A 16195-nucleotide genomic window follows, 5' to 3' on the forward strand; every position below is an offset into this window, starting at 1 on the left:
CATGAGAATACTGCAATGGTCATAAGTGTGAAAAACAGTAATGTCACTTTTTTAAGTGCCATTGTAATTTCAAATATTCACTAAACCACTGATTGTAAGTTGAGGACTACCAGTAAAAAATCAAGGATAAAGACCACGTAAACATTGAACTAATATGTACTCTATGAAGCTTAGGTCCACAGTTTCAAGAGAGTTTATTAGAGTTTACTCTATTATCATTTTAATAAAATATTATAAGGAGACAACAAATCTTGCACTGCTTTCAACATTATAACATTTATTGTCACAGAAGCATTTGTAAATGCAGACCTTAAATCAGATATTTAAAGTGATATTGTGCATTACATTCACATGCACAATGTTAACACAAACATCCTTGCATTGGTGAGCTGATTAATGTGAATAAAAGCTGTTGTTCAGAGCAAGGGAACTTTCCAATAAATTATAGGTTTCTTGAAATACAAAATCTAGCCATTATCATACCAGAGTTCTCTTTCACCGATTTATAATCTAAGAAAGTAGTTGTGATATTATTCTGATAGAAGAGCTTGAGTTTTCAGCACAATATCTGTCCACTCATGATGTCTGTCCACTCACCAATGTCCTGAAATACCTCCTTTAATCCACCACCACTATGGAATTTTGGGTAGATAAGCTCTGTCTTCCAAGCATCACTCATCCTTTTTTCACTTAAAAGACTTCTTTGCCTACATGAATCGCAGGGACATTTTCAGGCTGGAGAATTAAGATTAGTTTTTGACTTCTTAGAATTCCCAAAGCCTGTGGTACTAAGTACAGATAGTACAGGTAGTCCTTGACTTATGACCTGAGGTGATATTCAGCCGGTTTGCACCGGTTCGTGCTAACTGTTGACGGAAATTTGACCAAGGTTGCTGAACCGGTAGCGATGGCTGGCTGGCCACACCCCCAAACCAGTCCCCCATTCGCTGCTCGCTTGCCCCGCCTGCTGTGTTCATTGCCGCCATGTTCTTTGCACCTGTGCATCCCATTGCCTTGCAAGTCCAATGGGATGCACATGTACGAAGAACATGCTGGCGACGGCAGCAGCTTTTTCTGTGACGTCCGGTACTTTTTGGCAGCCTGTGGCCAGCCACCACAGCCACAAAGCGGCTCTCAAAGAGACTCTCAATTGTTTATCATGAGAACTCCGTGCATAGGAAAAAGCTCCCATAGGACATTGAACATTTAGATTCACACTTGTGATATTATCAATCCATGCATTATGTAGATACAGCAATAAAACACTAAATGGGAAATGAAGGGTCTAAGCCTTTGGGAGAGGGTACTATGTTGCTGCTTGTTTGACTAACTTTTCCAACCAGAAGCAGCTTTCTAGGGCACAAAACACCCCATATCTGCCTCTGGCATTCTGAGGAGGCATAGTAGTAGATTAAGGGGTCGAAGCAACAATTGAGGGCACTCAGGGAAAGACTGACCATATGGGCAAAAAAGATGTTCTGAAGCTCTTCAGGCGGAAAAAAGAGTTGCATTAATAGCAGGATATTGGCTGGACCAAAACATAGAAAGAAGGTGCACAAGACAATGCTGGACAAGAAGATTGCACGTCTTTTCCTCCCTGGCTGCACCATAAACCTGGACATAAAAAGTCGCCTTATAATGCATATATAACAAGCGGTAGAGATTAGTAACGGGCTGAAAAAGAAGAAAGTAGATAAGGTAAAAAAGTAATAGCTGAAGAATTCCACAAAAATAGATACGTTTTGCACCTCGAAGCAAGTGGTAATGTTCATCTGAGGTATCCACAGGGTGAGATCAAAGACCAGCAGTGGGCTCGCCCCCACTATGGCGAGCAGCCAGATGGCAAAACAGATCACAGAGGCCCGTCTTGCTGTGCGCCAGGACAGAGACTTAATGGGGCAAACCAAAGCCAAGAAACGATCGATGCTGATCCCTGTCATCAGCAGAATGGAGCAGTACATGTTGCAGGTGAAAGTAAAAGAGGCCAATTGGCACATAGTAGGCCCAAAGACCCAGTTGTGTCCACTAAAGAAGTATGAGATTTTAAAAGGCAGCATGCTCAGCATAAGCAGATCTGCAAAAGCCAGATTGAGCATATACACTGCAGCTGGCTTCCAAAGCTTCGTCTTCGTCACAAAAATATAAATCGCCAAAGCATTTAAGGGAAGACCCAGAACAAACACAAGAATCTCGACCACAGGGAGAAACAGGATCAGCCATAGATTAGTGAAATATGTTTCAACATCACCTAAAAAGAGAATGGGACTTCTTTCTTTAGGGTGGATGTCTGACAGATTCCCATTTGTAGAATTGATTACAGCTGGCAAAAGTTTCCTAGGCTTAGATGAAAGAATAATTTGATCTGATGAATCTGGGGGGAAAGGGGGAAAAAAAAGCAATATATAAATGAAATATATAAACACTGCATGAATTGCCTGGCATCATTTCATATAACACTTTTCATCAAAATATACTACAGGAAATACTTGCTTAACAACCGCCCTGTTTAGTGATCTTTTGAAGTTATGCCAGCATTGAAAAAGGAACTTTGTGATTGGTCCTCACATTTACAACCATCATAGCATCTCCGTGGTTGCATTGCAATTAGCAGGACTTTACATCTGTTGCAGCATTCTACAGTCATGTAATCATCATTAGTGAACTGCACAGCCGACAAGGAGGGTGAACGGAGAAGCTGGAAATAAAATCACAACTCACGGTCATGTGATGTCCGATTTAGTGACCAGGGGTGATTCGCTTAACAACTGTGGCAAAAATGAGCTTGTACGTTCATCATGGTCACATGTTGTCTTGCTTAACAATTGTGTCACTTAGCAGTGGAGTTGCTAGTCCCAATTATGGTTGTTAATGAGGACCATCAGTAAGCAATAAGTTACAGAGTAGAATATAATCAGAAATCGGGTCGCACTGCTTCCGACTATCACATCTTACTAAGAAGCACAAGCTCTGATGAATCGCAACATTCTTCGTCAAATGCATAGTGTGGCTGGACTGCAAAAGGACCTTGTCTACCAAAACTCAAGTGGGAATGAGTGATGGGAGTCAATGCTGCCCTCCTGCAGTTCTATACTGGGAGAAGTTGGACATCAGAAAAGTCTGTGCCTTTTAATAAAATATCTGAATCTGAAAATGTACCACCAGGTGCTGGGTTTTGGTTACCATAGACTAACATGGATCTCCTCCTACAATGTCTAGATCAGAATGTACTGATTTAGATTCTTAAATGTATCCATTCTGAGACAATTAAGGTTGCTATACTTTCTTTTTTCTTTTCTTTTGCCTACTATAATTGGGACACTTCAGGTTCTAAATCTTCAGATTCTAGAGGAGGTATAGAATTGAGCCAGGGGAGCATTACGACTAGCTACATTGTTCAGCAACAATAACAATGACAATCACAACAGCAAACACAATAATTTGAACCTTTTTTTTTTTAACCTAGAAGAGATTCAATGCAAATAGGGTGCCTCTTTACAAGAAAATTCTCAGAAGCACAGGCATTTCCTTTCCTTTGAAATCCAATATTAAAGATAAAGCAAACATCCATAAAACTGAAACATTGTAATGAATAATATTTTGCAATTTTCCCCCTTTACCTTGTGTAAAAACAACTCTATTAAAAGTGGCTAATCACAGTGACATGTACTCACTATTTGTTTTCACAGTAGCAAATAACATGCAGAGTATGAAGAGAAAAGAAAACAGCATCTTCATTGAAGAGTCCATTTCTTCTTTGGAAAAGATGCTAGCTACTACTATAGGTTTCTCATTACAAAAACCACCTTCCTTTTCTCTGATCTAGGTTTAATGGAAACGTAATTTGCCTCTTTACTTTTTTGTTCTATTGGGATCTGAAGGTTTGCTTAAACCTGAAACCATTTCAATCCATGAAGTCAGAGGGCAGCATAAGAAAGAAGAAACAGTGTGATAATTTCTCTCTTGGGCTGGTCCAAAAAGCAGCTTATGGACAATCTCAGGCAACTTGGCTCATTTCCTTTCTTCCTTTAATTATTTTTCAGGAGAATAATGAGTGGTAATAATGGGAAAGCACCAATGATTTTATCCCTTGCACTTTGATTTTTGTCCTCAAAAAGTGCTTCCTAACAGCAAATTGTTTCTGAAAAACACTTTAAGGTAGATGTTATGGGTACAGATGCATTTATTGTGCTTGTAAATGAAGAATGGCCAAGAAAAAAAGGAAGAGAAAGTAACAATTAAACTTCTTTAATCAACAGAACTCATATCTTCTCAGTGGACTAAGTGATCTGTTTTATTTCTCATCACTGTAACTTGAAATTGGAAGATTTATGCCTAAAATCAGCCGATAGTTTCTGTTATGTCCTTATAAGGACATCCGCCCGGATTGGCTGCCAGCCATCGGGCGGGAAAGTTTGAATCGCTGTCAGGGGCGGTGCGACTGCCGGAGCGAATATAAGGAGAGCTCCGGCAGCGCACAGCCAGTCTTGCTACTGTTTCTTGTTCTCAATAAAGTTACTAATGTAACGAGCTGGTCGCGTCTTCCATTCCTGCGCCGATCTAACACTGGCGACGAAGGACTAGAGGAAAGAGACGAACCTCGTGGCACCAAGCCAACAAGACCAAGACGCCGGCACCTGAAACCACAGTAGGCATTCCCGAAGGCATGACATCCGCTGAAGTCACTTTGCCAGCCCTTGCTCCATTCCGCCCAGGGAAGGACAAGTGGAAATCCTACGTGGTCAAATTCCGGCAATACCTGAGAGGCAACAACATCAGGGATGCCGATGATGACCGGAAAAAGGGCATCTTCCTGGCCAACTGCGGCTCCGAAGTCCTGGATATGGCAATCGATCTCGTAGCACCACGAGACATCGAAGAAGTGCCATGGACGGATCTGCTGCAGATCCTGGAAGAATACTATGCCCCAACTGGAACACCAGTGGCGAACCGTTTCACCTTCCATCAGAGGGACCAAAAGGAAGGTGAGACCATCAAAGAATTCGTGGCTGCCCTGCGCCAGATCGCAGCCAGCTGCGAGTTCGACCATGTGGACAACGCCATCGCTGACCGTGTGGTTTTCGGCATGAGGGACAGAGGCCTGCAAAAGAAATTCCTGAGCAGGAAGAAACTCGTGCTCAAGGATGTGGTGGAGGAAGCCACCGCATCCGAAATCTCAGAGAAAGCGGCTGCCACAGTAAGCAGAGCTAAGGGAATCCACAAGATTCGCTCATCACAGCAATCATCAACCGAGGATTCCACAGCTGGATCCGAGTCGGAGGTGGAGTCCACCGTACACAAGGTATCCAGACCCCCAAGGCGGGAAGCCGCCCAACGAAGCTACAAGGGGGAGCGCTGTGCCAGCTGCAGAGGGGACCATGCCAGGGCGACCTGCAAGTGGAGAGATGCGACCTGCCGACGCTGCAACAGAAGGGGTCACATCGCCGAAGCTTGCAGAGCCGAGGAACCAGCCACAGAGCCACCCAGCCACCGTCCCCGCGAGAATCGGAAGGATTACCAGAGATCATCCAAACGGTCCTCTGGCCCATCCAGACGCAGAGACGATGATTTTCCCCGGAGCGGAGCGGTCCACCAGACGACCATCGCACACACGGACTCACACAATGCCACCAAGTTCCACGTGACCATCCACGTGGAGGGAGCACCCTGCGAAATGGAGGTAGACTCGGGCTCGGTCTACTCCATCATGGACTGGCAACAACTGAAGCGCCTGCAACCCAGCATCACCAAGCGTGACCTGAAGCCATTACACTCCAAGCTCGTTGACTTTGGGGGCAACCCCATCGGAGTGTTAGGAAGAGCCAACATGCGAGTCGCCTACAACGAGTTCAAAGGCAAGCTCCCCATCACCGTTGTGAAGGACAGCCGACCGAACCTGCTAGGAGTGGAGTGGTTTAAGCCGCTGGGGCTTTCAATCGAAGGCATCAACCAAATTCGCAGGGACGAACTTGACAACCTCATCGAAGAGTTCAAGGAAGTCTTCGATGGTAAGCTGGGGAAATTTGTGGGGAGGCCAATCTCTTTTAATCTGGACAAGGGAATCACCCCAATTAGGCTGAAGCCCCGCCGGGTTCCATTTGCCCTGCGGCCTAAAGTAGACGAGCAGCTGGATAAGCTGATCGCCCAGGGCATCCTGGAACCGATCGATCATGCTTCATGGGAGACCCCCATTGTGACCCCACTGAAGCATGATGGGTCTGTGCGCATCTGCGCCGACTATCGTTGTACCATCAACAAGGCGTTGGCACAGAGCGCATACCCAGTCCCAGTAGTGCAGCACCTGTTGCATTCCCTGGGAACTGGCACAATTTTTGCAAAACTGGACCTGGCCCAGGCTTACCAGCAACTGCCAGTGGACGAAAAAACGGCGGAGGCCCAAACCATAGTCACACACAGGGGGGCATTCAAATGCAACCGTCTCCAGTTTGGAGTCAGCGCTGCCCCCGGCATCTTCCAATCAATGATGGAACGCCTCCTCCAAGGCGTTCCAGGGGTGGTGCCATACTTTGATGATGTGCTGATCTCCGGAGACTCACAGGCACAACTCCTTGACAGGCTCAGGCTTGTCCTGCAGCGCTTCAAGGCCAAGGGCTTGAGAGTCAGGAGAGATAAGTGCATCCTAGGAGTACAGGAAGTCGAATTCCTGGGCTATCTCATTGATAGCACTGGCATCCACCCCACCAAATCTAAAGTGAAGGCAATCCATGAAGCTCCGAGCCCCCAAAACAAAACGGAACTTCAGGCATTCCTTGGGTTGCTCAACTTTTATGCAATCTTTCTTAAACAGAAAGCCACAGTTGCTGAGCCACTCCACCGCCTGCTGGGGAAAGCGGCTTCCTGGAAGTGGGGCCAGGAAGAGGAAGCAGCATTCCGAGCCGTGAAAGGACTTTTAACCTCAAAAAGCGTCCTCATCCAGTACAATGAGACGCTCCCCATTAAGCTAACCTGCGATGCATCGCCCTACGGGGTGGGGGCAGTCCTCAGCCATGAACTGCCCAACGGCTCTGAAGCCCCAATAGCATTTTTCTCAAAACCATGTCTGGCGCGGAACGCAACTACAGCCAGCTGGACAAAGAAGCCCTGGCCATCGTTGCAGGAGTGAAACGATTCCACGAGTATCTCTACGGGAGGAGTTTCACCATAGTCACCGATCACAAGCCACTCCTGGGGCTCCTCGCAGGCGACCAACCCACACCGACCTTCATGTCCCCGCGGATGACGAGGTGGGCCATCTTCTTAGCCGGCTACTCCTACAGGCTCGTGCACCAGCCAGGCACAGCCATAGGAAACGCCGATGCGCTGAGCAGATGCCCATTGAAGGATCCTGTAGAAGACCCAGCCCCCACGCTCCACCTATTCCACATAGACGACGACGCCAGCTGTCCAGTCTCGTCTGCAGATGTGGCCGTCCACACCCAGAAGGACCCCACACTCCGCCAAGTGAAGTCCTGGATCCTCAGGGGGTGGCCATCGCAACAGACGGAGGAGAAGTTCAGCCCGTTCGCCAGGAAGCAGAAGGAGCTGTCCACCATGAAGGGCTGCTTACTATGGGGAGACAGGGTGCTGATCCCAAGCACTCTGCAACGGCGGACACTAGAAACGTTGCATAAAGGGCACCCAGGCATCGTCCGCATGAAGGCCCTGGCACGGAGTTACGTCTGGTGGCCCGCACTGGACAAAGACATTGAAGAATGGGTCTCCAGATGTGACCCGTGCCAGGAAGTTCACCCAGCGCCGCCACAAGCCGAAACAGCGAAGTGGGAGACCCCCAGCAACCCCTGGTCGAGGATACATATCGACTTCGCGGGCCTGATGCAAGGGCGCCACCTCCTCATCATGGTAGATGCCTTCTCCAAGTGGCTCGAGGTGGTACCCATGGCATCTACCACAACGGAAGCAACGATCCGGGCCCTGCACCGCCTTTTCGCCACCCATGGCCTACTGGATGTGCTGGTCTCCGACAACGGCCCCCAACTCACATCCCTGGCCATGGAGGCGTTCCTGGCAGGACTGGGCATCCGCCATGCCCTGTCCGCCCCGTACAGGCCAGCTGGGAACGGACAAGCGGAACGGATGGTGAGGCTCACCAAGGAGGCACTCACCAAGATGGGCACGGGCGACTGGCAGGAAAGAATAGACAACTTCCTCCTCACCCAGCACATCACGCCGCATGCCACCACCCACAAGAGCCCGGCCGAACTGTTGATGGGCAGAAGGTTGAGGTCACCATTGGACCGGCTGCACCCACAATACAGCCCAGAAGTGACCGCAACGGCCAGCCGCCCGCTTCGCGCCTTCAGCAAAGGAGATTCGATTTTCGCACTGAATTTCCACGGCTCTCCTAAGTGGCTGAAGGGGAAGATAGACAGCACAACCGGCCCAAGATCCTACACCGTGGAGCTGGAAGATGGACAGGTCTGTAGACGTCACATCGACCAGCTCCGGAAAAGGTGGGGGGGAGTGCAAGAAAACCAGCCTGACGAGGGAGGCCTACAACACCCCGATGAGGTAGGCCTGCAACACCCCGGCGAGGTAGGCCTGCAACACCCTGACAAGGTAGGCCTACGACACCCCTGCGAGGTAGGCCTACGACACCCCGACAAGGTAGGCCTACCACACCCCGGCGAGGCAGACCACCACCACCCCGACGAGGCCGGCCAAGCACACTACCAGGCGCTGACACAGCGGCAGTCCAGAGCGGTAGACCGGGGTCAGCCGAATGGAGGGTGGCAACACCAACCCAGCGAGGTGGGCACCCGGCACGACAGGGCGAGAGACCGCCATCACAGCACACGAGTAGACCGGGACCTGCCCAGAGGGGAAGCACCACACCCCGCCAGCGAAGGCAACCCACGTCAGCCCTGCCAGGGAGACCTCCACTCCAGGCGAGTAGACCGGGGACCATCGGAGATGGGCACACCGCAGCCCATGGGCAAGGGTGGCACACGACTCCCCGGCGAGAGGGACCCCCGTCCAGCACAGAAGACAACCCGGCAACAACAACAACCCAGCCCAGATGACCCCAGCCACCAACCTGCGGTAGACCAGGGACTAGGGCGAAGGGAAAGCCGACAACAACCCGGCCAGGGAGGCCTGCGCCACCCCGACAGGGGAGACCTCCACCAACCCGCGGAGGTAGCCCCGCAACGACAGCCCGACCAGGGCGATCACTACCGACCTGACGGGGGAGGCCAACACCAGCCCGGCCAAGGAGACCTGCGCCACCCCTGCGAGGTCGGACACCACAACCCGAACCAACACCATCCACAGCTGGCAGACCGGACCCGAGGGCACCGATCCGAACCACCCACCAGGCAACAACGAGCCGAACCGCGACCGAACCGCAGCGCCCGGGAGACCGGGGAAGAGCAAGTGACAGCCGGTGACTTACCAAGACTCAGACGCTCTTCCCGGGTCGGAACCGAGCAGCATCAACGAGGCGAGAGATCCACAGGCCAGGAGGAAGACCACCAGAACCAGCCATCCAGGGTCTGCGGTCCAGCCGGAGGCGCTGAGGGTGACCCCGCACACTCGCCAGCCGAACCGAGCCCGGTTCCGGGGAAGGAACCAGAAGACGGAGGAGCCCCGTCCGTCCAGGGCGGGGACGAGGAAGAAGTGAGACTGCGCAGGTCAACTAGGGTGCTGAGGCGTCCTACGTACCTGCGGGACTACGTGACGTTTATAAATGAACTTTGAAATTTTTTCGGACTAAGGGGGGAGGAGTGTTATGTCCTTATAAGGACATCCGCCCGGATTGGCTGCCAGCCATCGGGCGGGAAAGTTTGAATCGCTGTCAGGGGCGGTGCGACTGCCGGAGCGAATATAAGGAGAGCTCCGGCAGCGCACAGCCAGTCTTGCTACTGTTTCTTGTTCTCAATAAAGTTACTAATGTAACGAGCTGGTCGCGTCTTCCATTCCTGCGCCGATCTAACAGTTTCATTGATGAAAAATTATTTTTCATTCTAAATACAATCAATGTACGGTTCATTCTGTCTTAATCTCATGACTGTGTTAATCTCATGAGGCCATGCAATTCTTCAAAAAGTTCTTCAATTTCTAAACTTTTTGAAGCAGCTTCATAACTCAAAACTGAATTTAAATAAGTAACTTTAGGAAGGACTTCTGCTGCTTCTAAGAGTTGTTACAGATACTACTGTATATAATGTTGAAAATTCACTTCTGTATATGGACTCTGACAATGACTTGAAAACCAGACCATTAATTTTATGACTTCATTTGTCTCTGTGGTTATTAAAGTATCAGAAAATTGGCATGGATAATTTCTAGTTTTGTTTGTACCCTGGTATATAAATCTCTCATCCAGTCCAGAGTCAGTTCAACTAGTGAAATACATAGCTTGATGTTGCTTTCTTAAACTTCACAAACATCAAATCAATTAACTGGAACCCTAGAACAGGGCTGGGCAAATGTGGCTCTTTTACAACCTGTGGACTTCAACTCCCAGAATTCCCAGAGCCACATTTGCCTACCCCTGCCCTAGAACATGGGTTTTATGGCAGGCCAAAGCAGAAGGAGACAAAGACCAAAACAACAGGTGACATTTTATATTAATTGTGCATTTATATATCCAAAGGCACAGAATATTCCAGAGCTACTGGAAATAATACTGTGAGTAATTAGTATGGATGGTCCCAAAGGGAGAAATCCTTTGGTAAATCCAACCTTAACTCTATTTGTTTATAACAGCAGCAGGATAGAGCTGAAAAACAAGACATCAGATCACTACTCTGCACTTGAAGAAAACAGTTTCCAACTGGATATAGGAATGATGTGTCCACCAAAAACTGCTTTGGGCTTTTTTCATTCAGCTTCCTTAATGTGGTTATTCACAAGTATTAATTGCCTTGTGCTAAAGGAATGTCATAATGTCCTCTCCAAACAGCTCATAATAGGATGACCAACTCTGGAAATAATCTTGGGTCAAACTTAACTTTTGAATTACGCATGATTGGAATGCTTTAAAGTCTTTTGACAATGAAGGAATGAGTGCCAAGTTAACATTCGGAAGAAATAGCCATCTGTTGGATTGTTTTAAAAATAGGAAGCCATATCTAGGAATGCTACTTTTTTGTTCCATTTTTTTAAAAAATTGTGGTTTATACCTCACCATGCCAGTCCATTTTTGTTATCTCTGCTAACTCAGCATGGTCAGCAAGCTGCAACCCTGGCCCATCCAAGCATGTCTGAGGGGCTATTTCGCAGGAACAACCATATATTCCATATATGCTGGGTAATTTAGAAGCTATTGGTCTCTTTTTGCATATAGCACTTAGCACTAGCACTTAGACTTATATACTGCTTCACAGTGCTTTTACAGCCCTCTCTAAGTGGTTTACAGCATATTGCCCCCAACAACCTGGGTCCTCATTTTACCCACCTCGGAAGGATGGAAGGCTGAATCAACCTTGAGCCTGGGGAGATTCGATCTGCCAAATTGCAGGCAAGTAGCCTGCAGTACTGCATTCTAACCATTGCGTCACTGCGGCTCATCCCAGTTGTCTGTGCCTGAAAAGAAGTACAGGGGGTATATTCTTTAATAAATATTGCAGTGAAGCTGTTGAAGAAAGCCAGATGAAACTTGACCAAGTTAATTAGTACCCTGTGAAGGACGTATCTCTGGGAGAATATCTGTGTTGTCTCTAAGGAAGAACATCAACGTAATGGCATTTAATCAATATCAATCAATAAGTCAATGAAAGGAGCCACCATCCCTATTATCTTTATATTACAATTCTTTGATCTCTGAATCAGCTACAGGGACTGGAAGCATGGGAAAGATATTGTGGAGGTTTTCCATGGTTGATCCCAGACAGTGTTGGTAGGGTAGGGAAGATTAAACCTGAGACTCCTGGTCTGTGGGGTCTCTTAGGGTTCAATGGTCTTCCTTCTTCTTTTAAACTTCTACATGAAACTGATGGATAAACTCACCTGGAAGCAGCCAAGTGATCCTGTCAAGATTCTGTCACAGTGCTTGAAGGTGGTTATGAGCCTGGATGGGGGGGCAAACTGGCTTTAAACTCAACCTTAGCAAGATTTAAGGGGCTCAGGGATCATTGGATTTTGTGATTTTGTGATTTTTGGGTTCCAGAGAGAATTACACTTTTCTTCCCTAAATGAAACTGGTACATAATCTGAGCTCTTTTCTGGACTCATAGCTCCTACTTGAGAGGCAGTTGACAGCTCTGATCAGGATAACTTGTGCGTATATTTGTCTTATGCACCAAATGCACCCCTTCCTGGACCAGAACCTGGACTTTCTCATGATTAATCTTCTAGTCCAGGGGTCTCCAACCTTGGCAACTTGAAGACAAGGCTGGCTGAGGAATTCTGGGAGTTGAAGTCCACAAGTCTTTAAGTTGGCAAGGTTGAGACTCCTGGACTAGTCACTTTACATGTGCATTAGCCCTTGTGCCTACCCTTGGGGAGTTATAATATAACTAGTCCACAATGCCTCAGTATGTCTATATAATTATAACAGCTCTGTTACTATGGGCTTTCAGGTGCAACTTAAGGTTCTAACCATTATATATAAAACCTTACATGGCATAAGGCTGGATATTTGTGGATCGGCTTTCTCCAATTGTGTGTGCCTATCCTATAGGTTTGGGTTCTGAGAATGCCGATTTATGAAACCCAGGAGGGGTGTCTTCTCTGTTGCTGAACTTTCTTTGGGAAAAAAATGAGGAACAGCCAATCTCTTGGCAGAGAAGCTTAAGTAGTTTGTGCTATAGCCATAGAACCAAAGGGATTTATAATAAATACCGTAGAGAAGCAAAGAAAGAAACAAGAGCTCCATGGGTCAAACCCCATGTGAGAATGAATTTGTCATGCCTTTTAAATGGCCATGAGAGGATGGGAAAATTCAGGAAATTGTTGTAAGAGTGCATGACATGTTGCAATGGCAGCCAACTACATTTATAGAAATCTTTTCGAATGAAAAATTTAAAAACTGCAATTAGTTTTTTGTTTTGAAACAACAATATAGTAGGTACACATTTTGGAATGAAATTTGCCATTTTTTAGTCAGGGAATTACATTCGGATGATAGGGGCTCATAGTTATCAGCAGTTCAGCATTTTGGGAAGCCTCAATCCCAGCAGTAAAATACATGAGGATCAAAAACCTTGGGAAGATAATGAATTCTCTGTCAATGATCTTGAAAATTACTTTTCTACTAGAAGGAAAGGTGTATCTGTTAAGGTGTATCGCCTCACCTCACAAGAGACTCAGAAGAGACTGGCAAGTGACTCAAGCATTCAGCTGCTAGTTGTAGAAATCTGTTCAGCTAAACTGAAGTAATCATGGGAGTGACTTGCAGGTTATAAAATTGCTCAGCAACAGCATGGGCAACATAGGGCAGCACAACCACTGCAAAAAATAATGTCAATACAGAATAAATTTGTGGGTCTTGTTCCTTCATGCTTATTGAATCATTGTTAATTGTTTGTTGACGTGGCTGTGTCTTTTCATGGTATTTTCTCAATAAAACTTATACAGTATGACTGTGAGAAAGCAAAATGTAAATCATACAACTATAATGCAGGAGTGCACTACTGCTACCTCTACTTTTAATTATTATTTCCTCCTCCACATTATTCTTCGCAGTTCTTGAAAGATTGTTGGCTAATTCTGCTGTAGTTATGGCAGCCTCTAGTGGCCAAAGAAGCAACTGAACTCAAAAGTCTACAAATTCTTTTTAATGCTTCTGAGTAGTCATTTGTGTACAGTAGGTAAACAGGAGCATGTCTCTCACAAGCATACAACTCTCATATGTTGTCATCATAACATCTGAAAGACTTTGCCTTTTCTTTAAGACATTTCGCTTCTCACCCAAGAAGCTTCTTCAGTTCTAATGAAGACGCTTCTTGGATGAGAAACGAAACATCTTCAACAACAACAAAGTCCAGTTGCCTTTTGAAAAAGCATCTTGGGAACAACCATGACATGGAAGACTGGGAATCTCCATAGATGTTTAATGAAGCAGAGTTTCTCAATCTCAGAGCCCTTAAGATTCCCAGAATTCCCCAGACAGCATGGGGAAATATTGCTTAACGCATTGTAAACCGCCCTGAGTCTCCAGAGAAGGGCGGCATATAAATCAAATTAAAAAAACAAAAAACAAAAAAACAAACCAAAAAAAAAACCCAAAAAAAACCCACTGCACTACTGATACAACTCCATAGCATTCTATGCCTAGGTTTGAAGAAATCTCCACAGTACCTTTTGCTTTCCCTCTGAAAACTTACAAATAGTCCTCAATTTATGACATTTGAGCCTCAAATTTATGCTGCTAAGCGAGACATTTGTTAAGTGAATTTTCCCCATTTTATGACCTTTCTTGCCACAATTGTTAAGTGAATCACTGGTTATTAAGTAGTAACAGGTTTGTTAAGTGAATCTGGTTTCCCCCATTGATTTTTGCTTGTCAGAAGGTCACAAAGGCGATTACGTGAACCGGAATATAGCAACTGTCATAAATATGAGTCAGTTGCCAAGCACCTGAATTTTTTTTTTTAAATTTTTTTTATTGAGTTTTAAACAGAGATATAAAGACAATACAAAAAATACAAAGACATTACAAAGACAAACGAGTTCCCACCACCAACCTACCCACACCATACTTTACATATATGTTTTGATCATCATCAGAATATATATTGCTTTATAAGTTAATATATAAGTAATACATTATCAACTCAGATGTTTTAGATTAGAAATAATCTTGCATCTCCTCTTTATTTATTTATTTATTTCCGGTTTTATTTTTTCTACCCTATTTTCTTTCATCTATATTTGTACTGATTTTCTTTTCCAGCCATTGATACCACTGGTGCCACACAAGATAGAATTCACTTTCTTCTTTATCTTGGAGTTCTAGTGTCAGTCTATCCATTTCGGCACATTCTGTTATCTTTGAGATTAGTTTGTCTTTGGTTGGGAGTTGATCTGATTTCCAATTTTGCGCAAACAGTAACCGTGCTGCTGTCAAAATGTGTATGATGAGGTATTTTGTCTCTTTGTTGTGTTGTGTTGTTATCATTCCAAATAAAAAAAATTCTGGAGTGTTTTCTACTTGTTGGTTTATTATTTCTTCAATAATTTCCTTTGTGTCCTTCCAGTATTGTTGGGCCTTTGTACATTTCCACCAGGCATGGTAGTATGTCCCCTTTTTTGTTTTGCACTTCCAACAGCGTGGGGAGGTGTTTGGATATATTTTGGCTAGTCTGGCTGGTGTTAGGTGCCATCTGTAAAACATTTTTATGAGGTTTTCTTTGTAGGGTATGGCTCTTGTCATTTTGATGTTCTGTTTCCACAATTTCTCCCAGTTTGCCAGTTGGATGTTGTGCCCTATGTCCCTGGCCCATCTTATCATATTTTCTTTTACTGTTTCTTCCAGTAATTTATATCTAAGTAAGTAGTTATATAATTTGGTTATCATTTTTTGTTCTGGGCCTTGTAAAATCTTATCCAATTCTTTCAAATTATTCGAGATTCCATACTGCTTTTTGTCTGCTATGTGTCTTGAGTGTATTTGAGTATAGGGCCACCAATCGATATTTATGCCGGAGTTTTGGAGTTGCTGTCTTGAGATGAGTTCGCCTTCATGATTCAGTAAGTCTTGGTACCTCATCATTTTTCCTATTTCAAGAGTGTTCGGGTATATCAATGCTTCCATCGGGGACCACCATTTTGGTATTTTAGTATAGTGAGTTCTCTTAATATCCTGCCAGATCTTGAATAATGAAGCTCGAATTATATGACATTGGAAGTACATGTGTCTTTTATCCGATCCGTCCCATAAGAAAGCGTGCCATCCTCTTATTAAGTCAAAGCCTTCTAAATATAAAGTTCTTTTGTTGTCGAGTTCCATCCATTCTTTAATCCAGGTCAATCCTGATGCCTTATAGTAGAGTTCCCAATCTGGTGTTGCTAGGCCTCCTTTGTCCCGTGAATCCTGTAGGGCTTTGATTTTAATTCTGGCCTTCTTTCCCTGCCATATGTAGTTCATTGTTGTTTTGTTGAGGTTCTTAAAGAAATCTCTTCCGGGGTGTATTGGTATCACTTGATATAAATATAGTACTCTTGGTAATATATTCATTTTTATTGAGGCAATTCTGCCCATCAATGAGAGTTGTAATCTACTCCAAATTTCTAA

At 45.5% G+C, this 16195-nt stretch overlaps 1 protein-coding gene across 2 annotated transcripts; it reads right to left on the reverse strand.

Annotated features, from left to right (window-relative positions):
• Positions 1–257: 257 nt before the first annotated feature.
• On the reverse strand, positions 258–11552 carry LOC117679127 (proteinase-activated receptor 1-like). 2 transcript variants are annotated; one of them, XR_015732098.1, is made up of 2 exons: positions 11417–11552; positions 258–2371 (listed from the first exon to the last, which is right to left on the reverse strand). XR_015732098.1 is itself a non-coding variant. In XM_087885769.1 (2 exons), the coding sequence occupies exons 1-2, from the start codon at positions 3745–3747 to the stop codon at positions 1266–1268; spliced, it is 1182 nt and encodes a 393-aa protein (XP_087741895.1). In that variant the 5' UTR covers positions 3748–3861; the 3' UTR covers positions 267–1265. The 2 variants fall into 2 exon arrangements, 1 of the variants encoding a protein (XP_087741895.1); XM_087885769.1 differs by lacking the exon at positions 11417–11552 and adding an exon at positions 3672–3861 and having other exon boundaries at positions 267–2371.
• Between the last annotated feature and the right edge of the window lie 4643 nt (positions 11553–16195).

The sequence above is a fragment of the Pantherophis guttatus genome, chromosome 2, assembly GCF_059756535.1.
Source record: "Pantherophis guttatus breed Tessera chromosome 2, ASM5975653v1, whole genome shotgun sequence".
Classification (NCBI taxonomy): domain Eukaryota; kingdom Metazoa; phylum Chordata; class Lepidosauria; order Squamata; family Colubridae; genus Pantherophis; species Pantherophis guttatus.

Excerpts from the sequence above, each read along its gene's own strand:
- LOC117679127 (XM_087885769.1), bottom strand. The coding sequence starts at position 3,747 with ATGGACTCTTCAATGAAGATGCTGTTTTCTTTTCTCTTCATACTCTGC. Across the intron at positions 2,372-3,671 it reads TGCTACTGTGAAAACAAATA|ATTCATCAGATCAAATTATT; the intron begins GTGAGTACATGT and ends CTTTCCCCCCAG.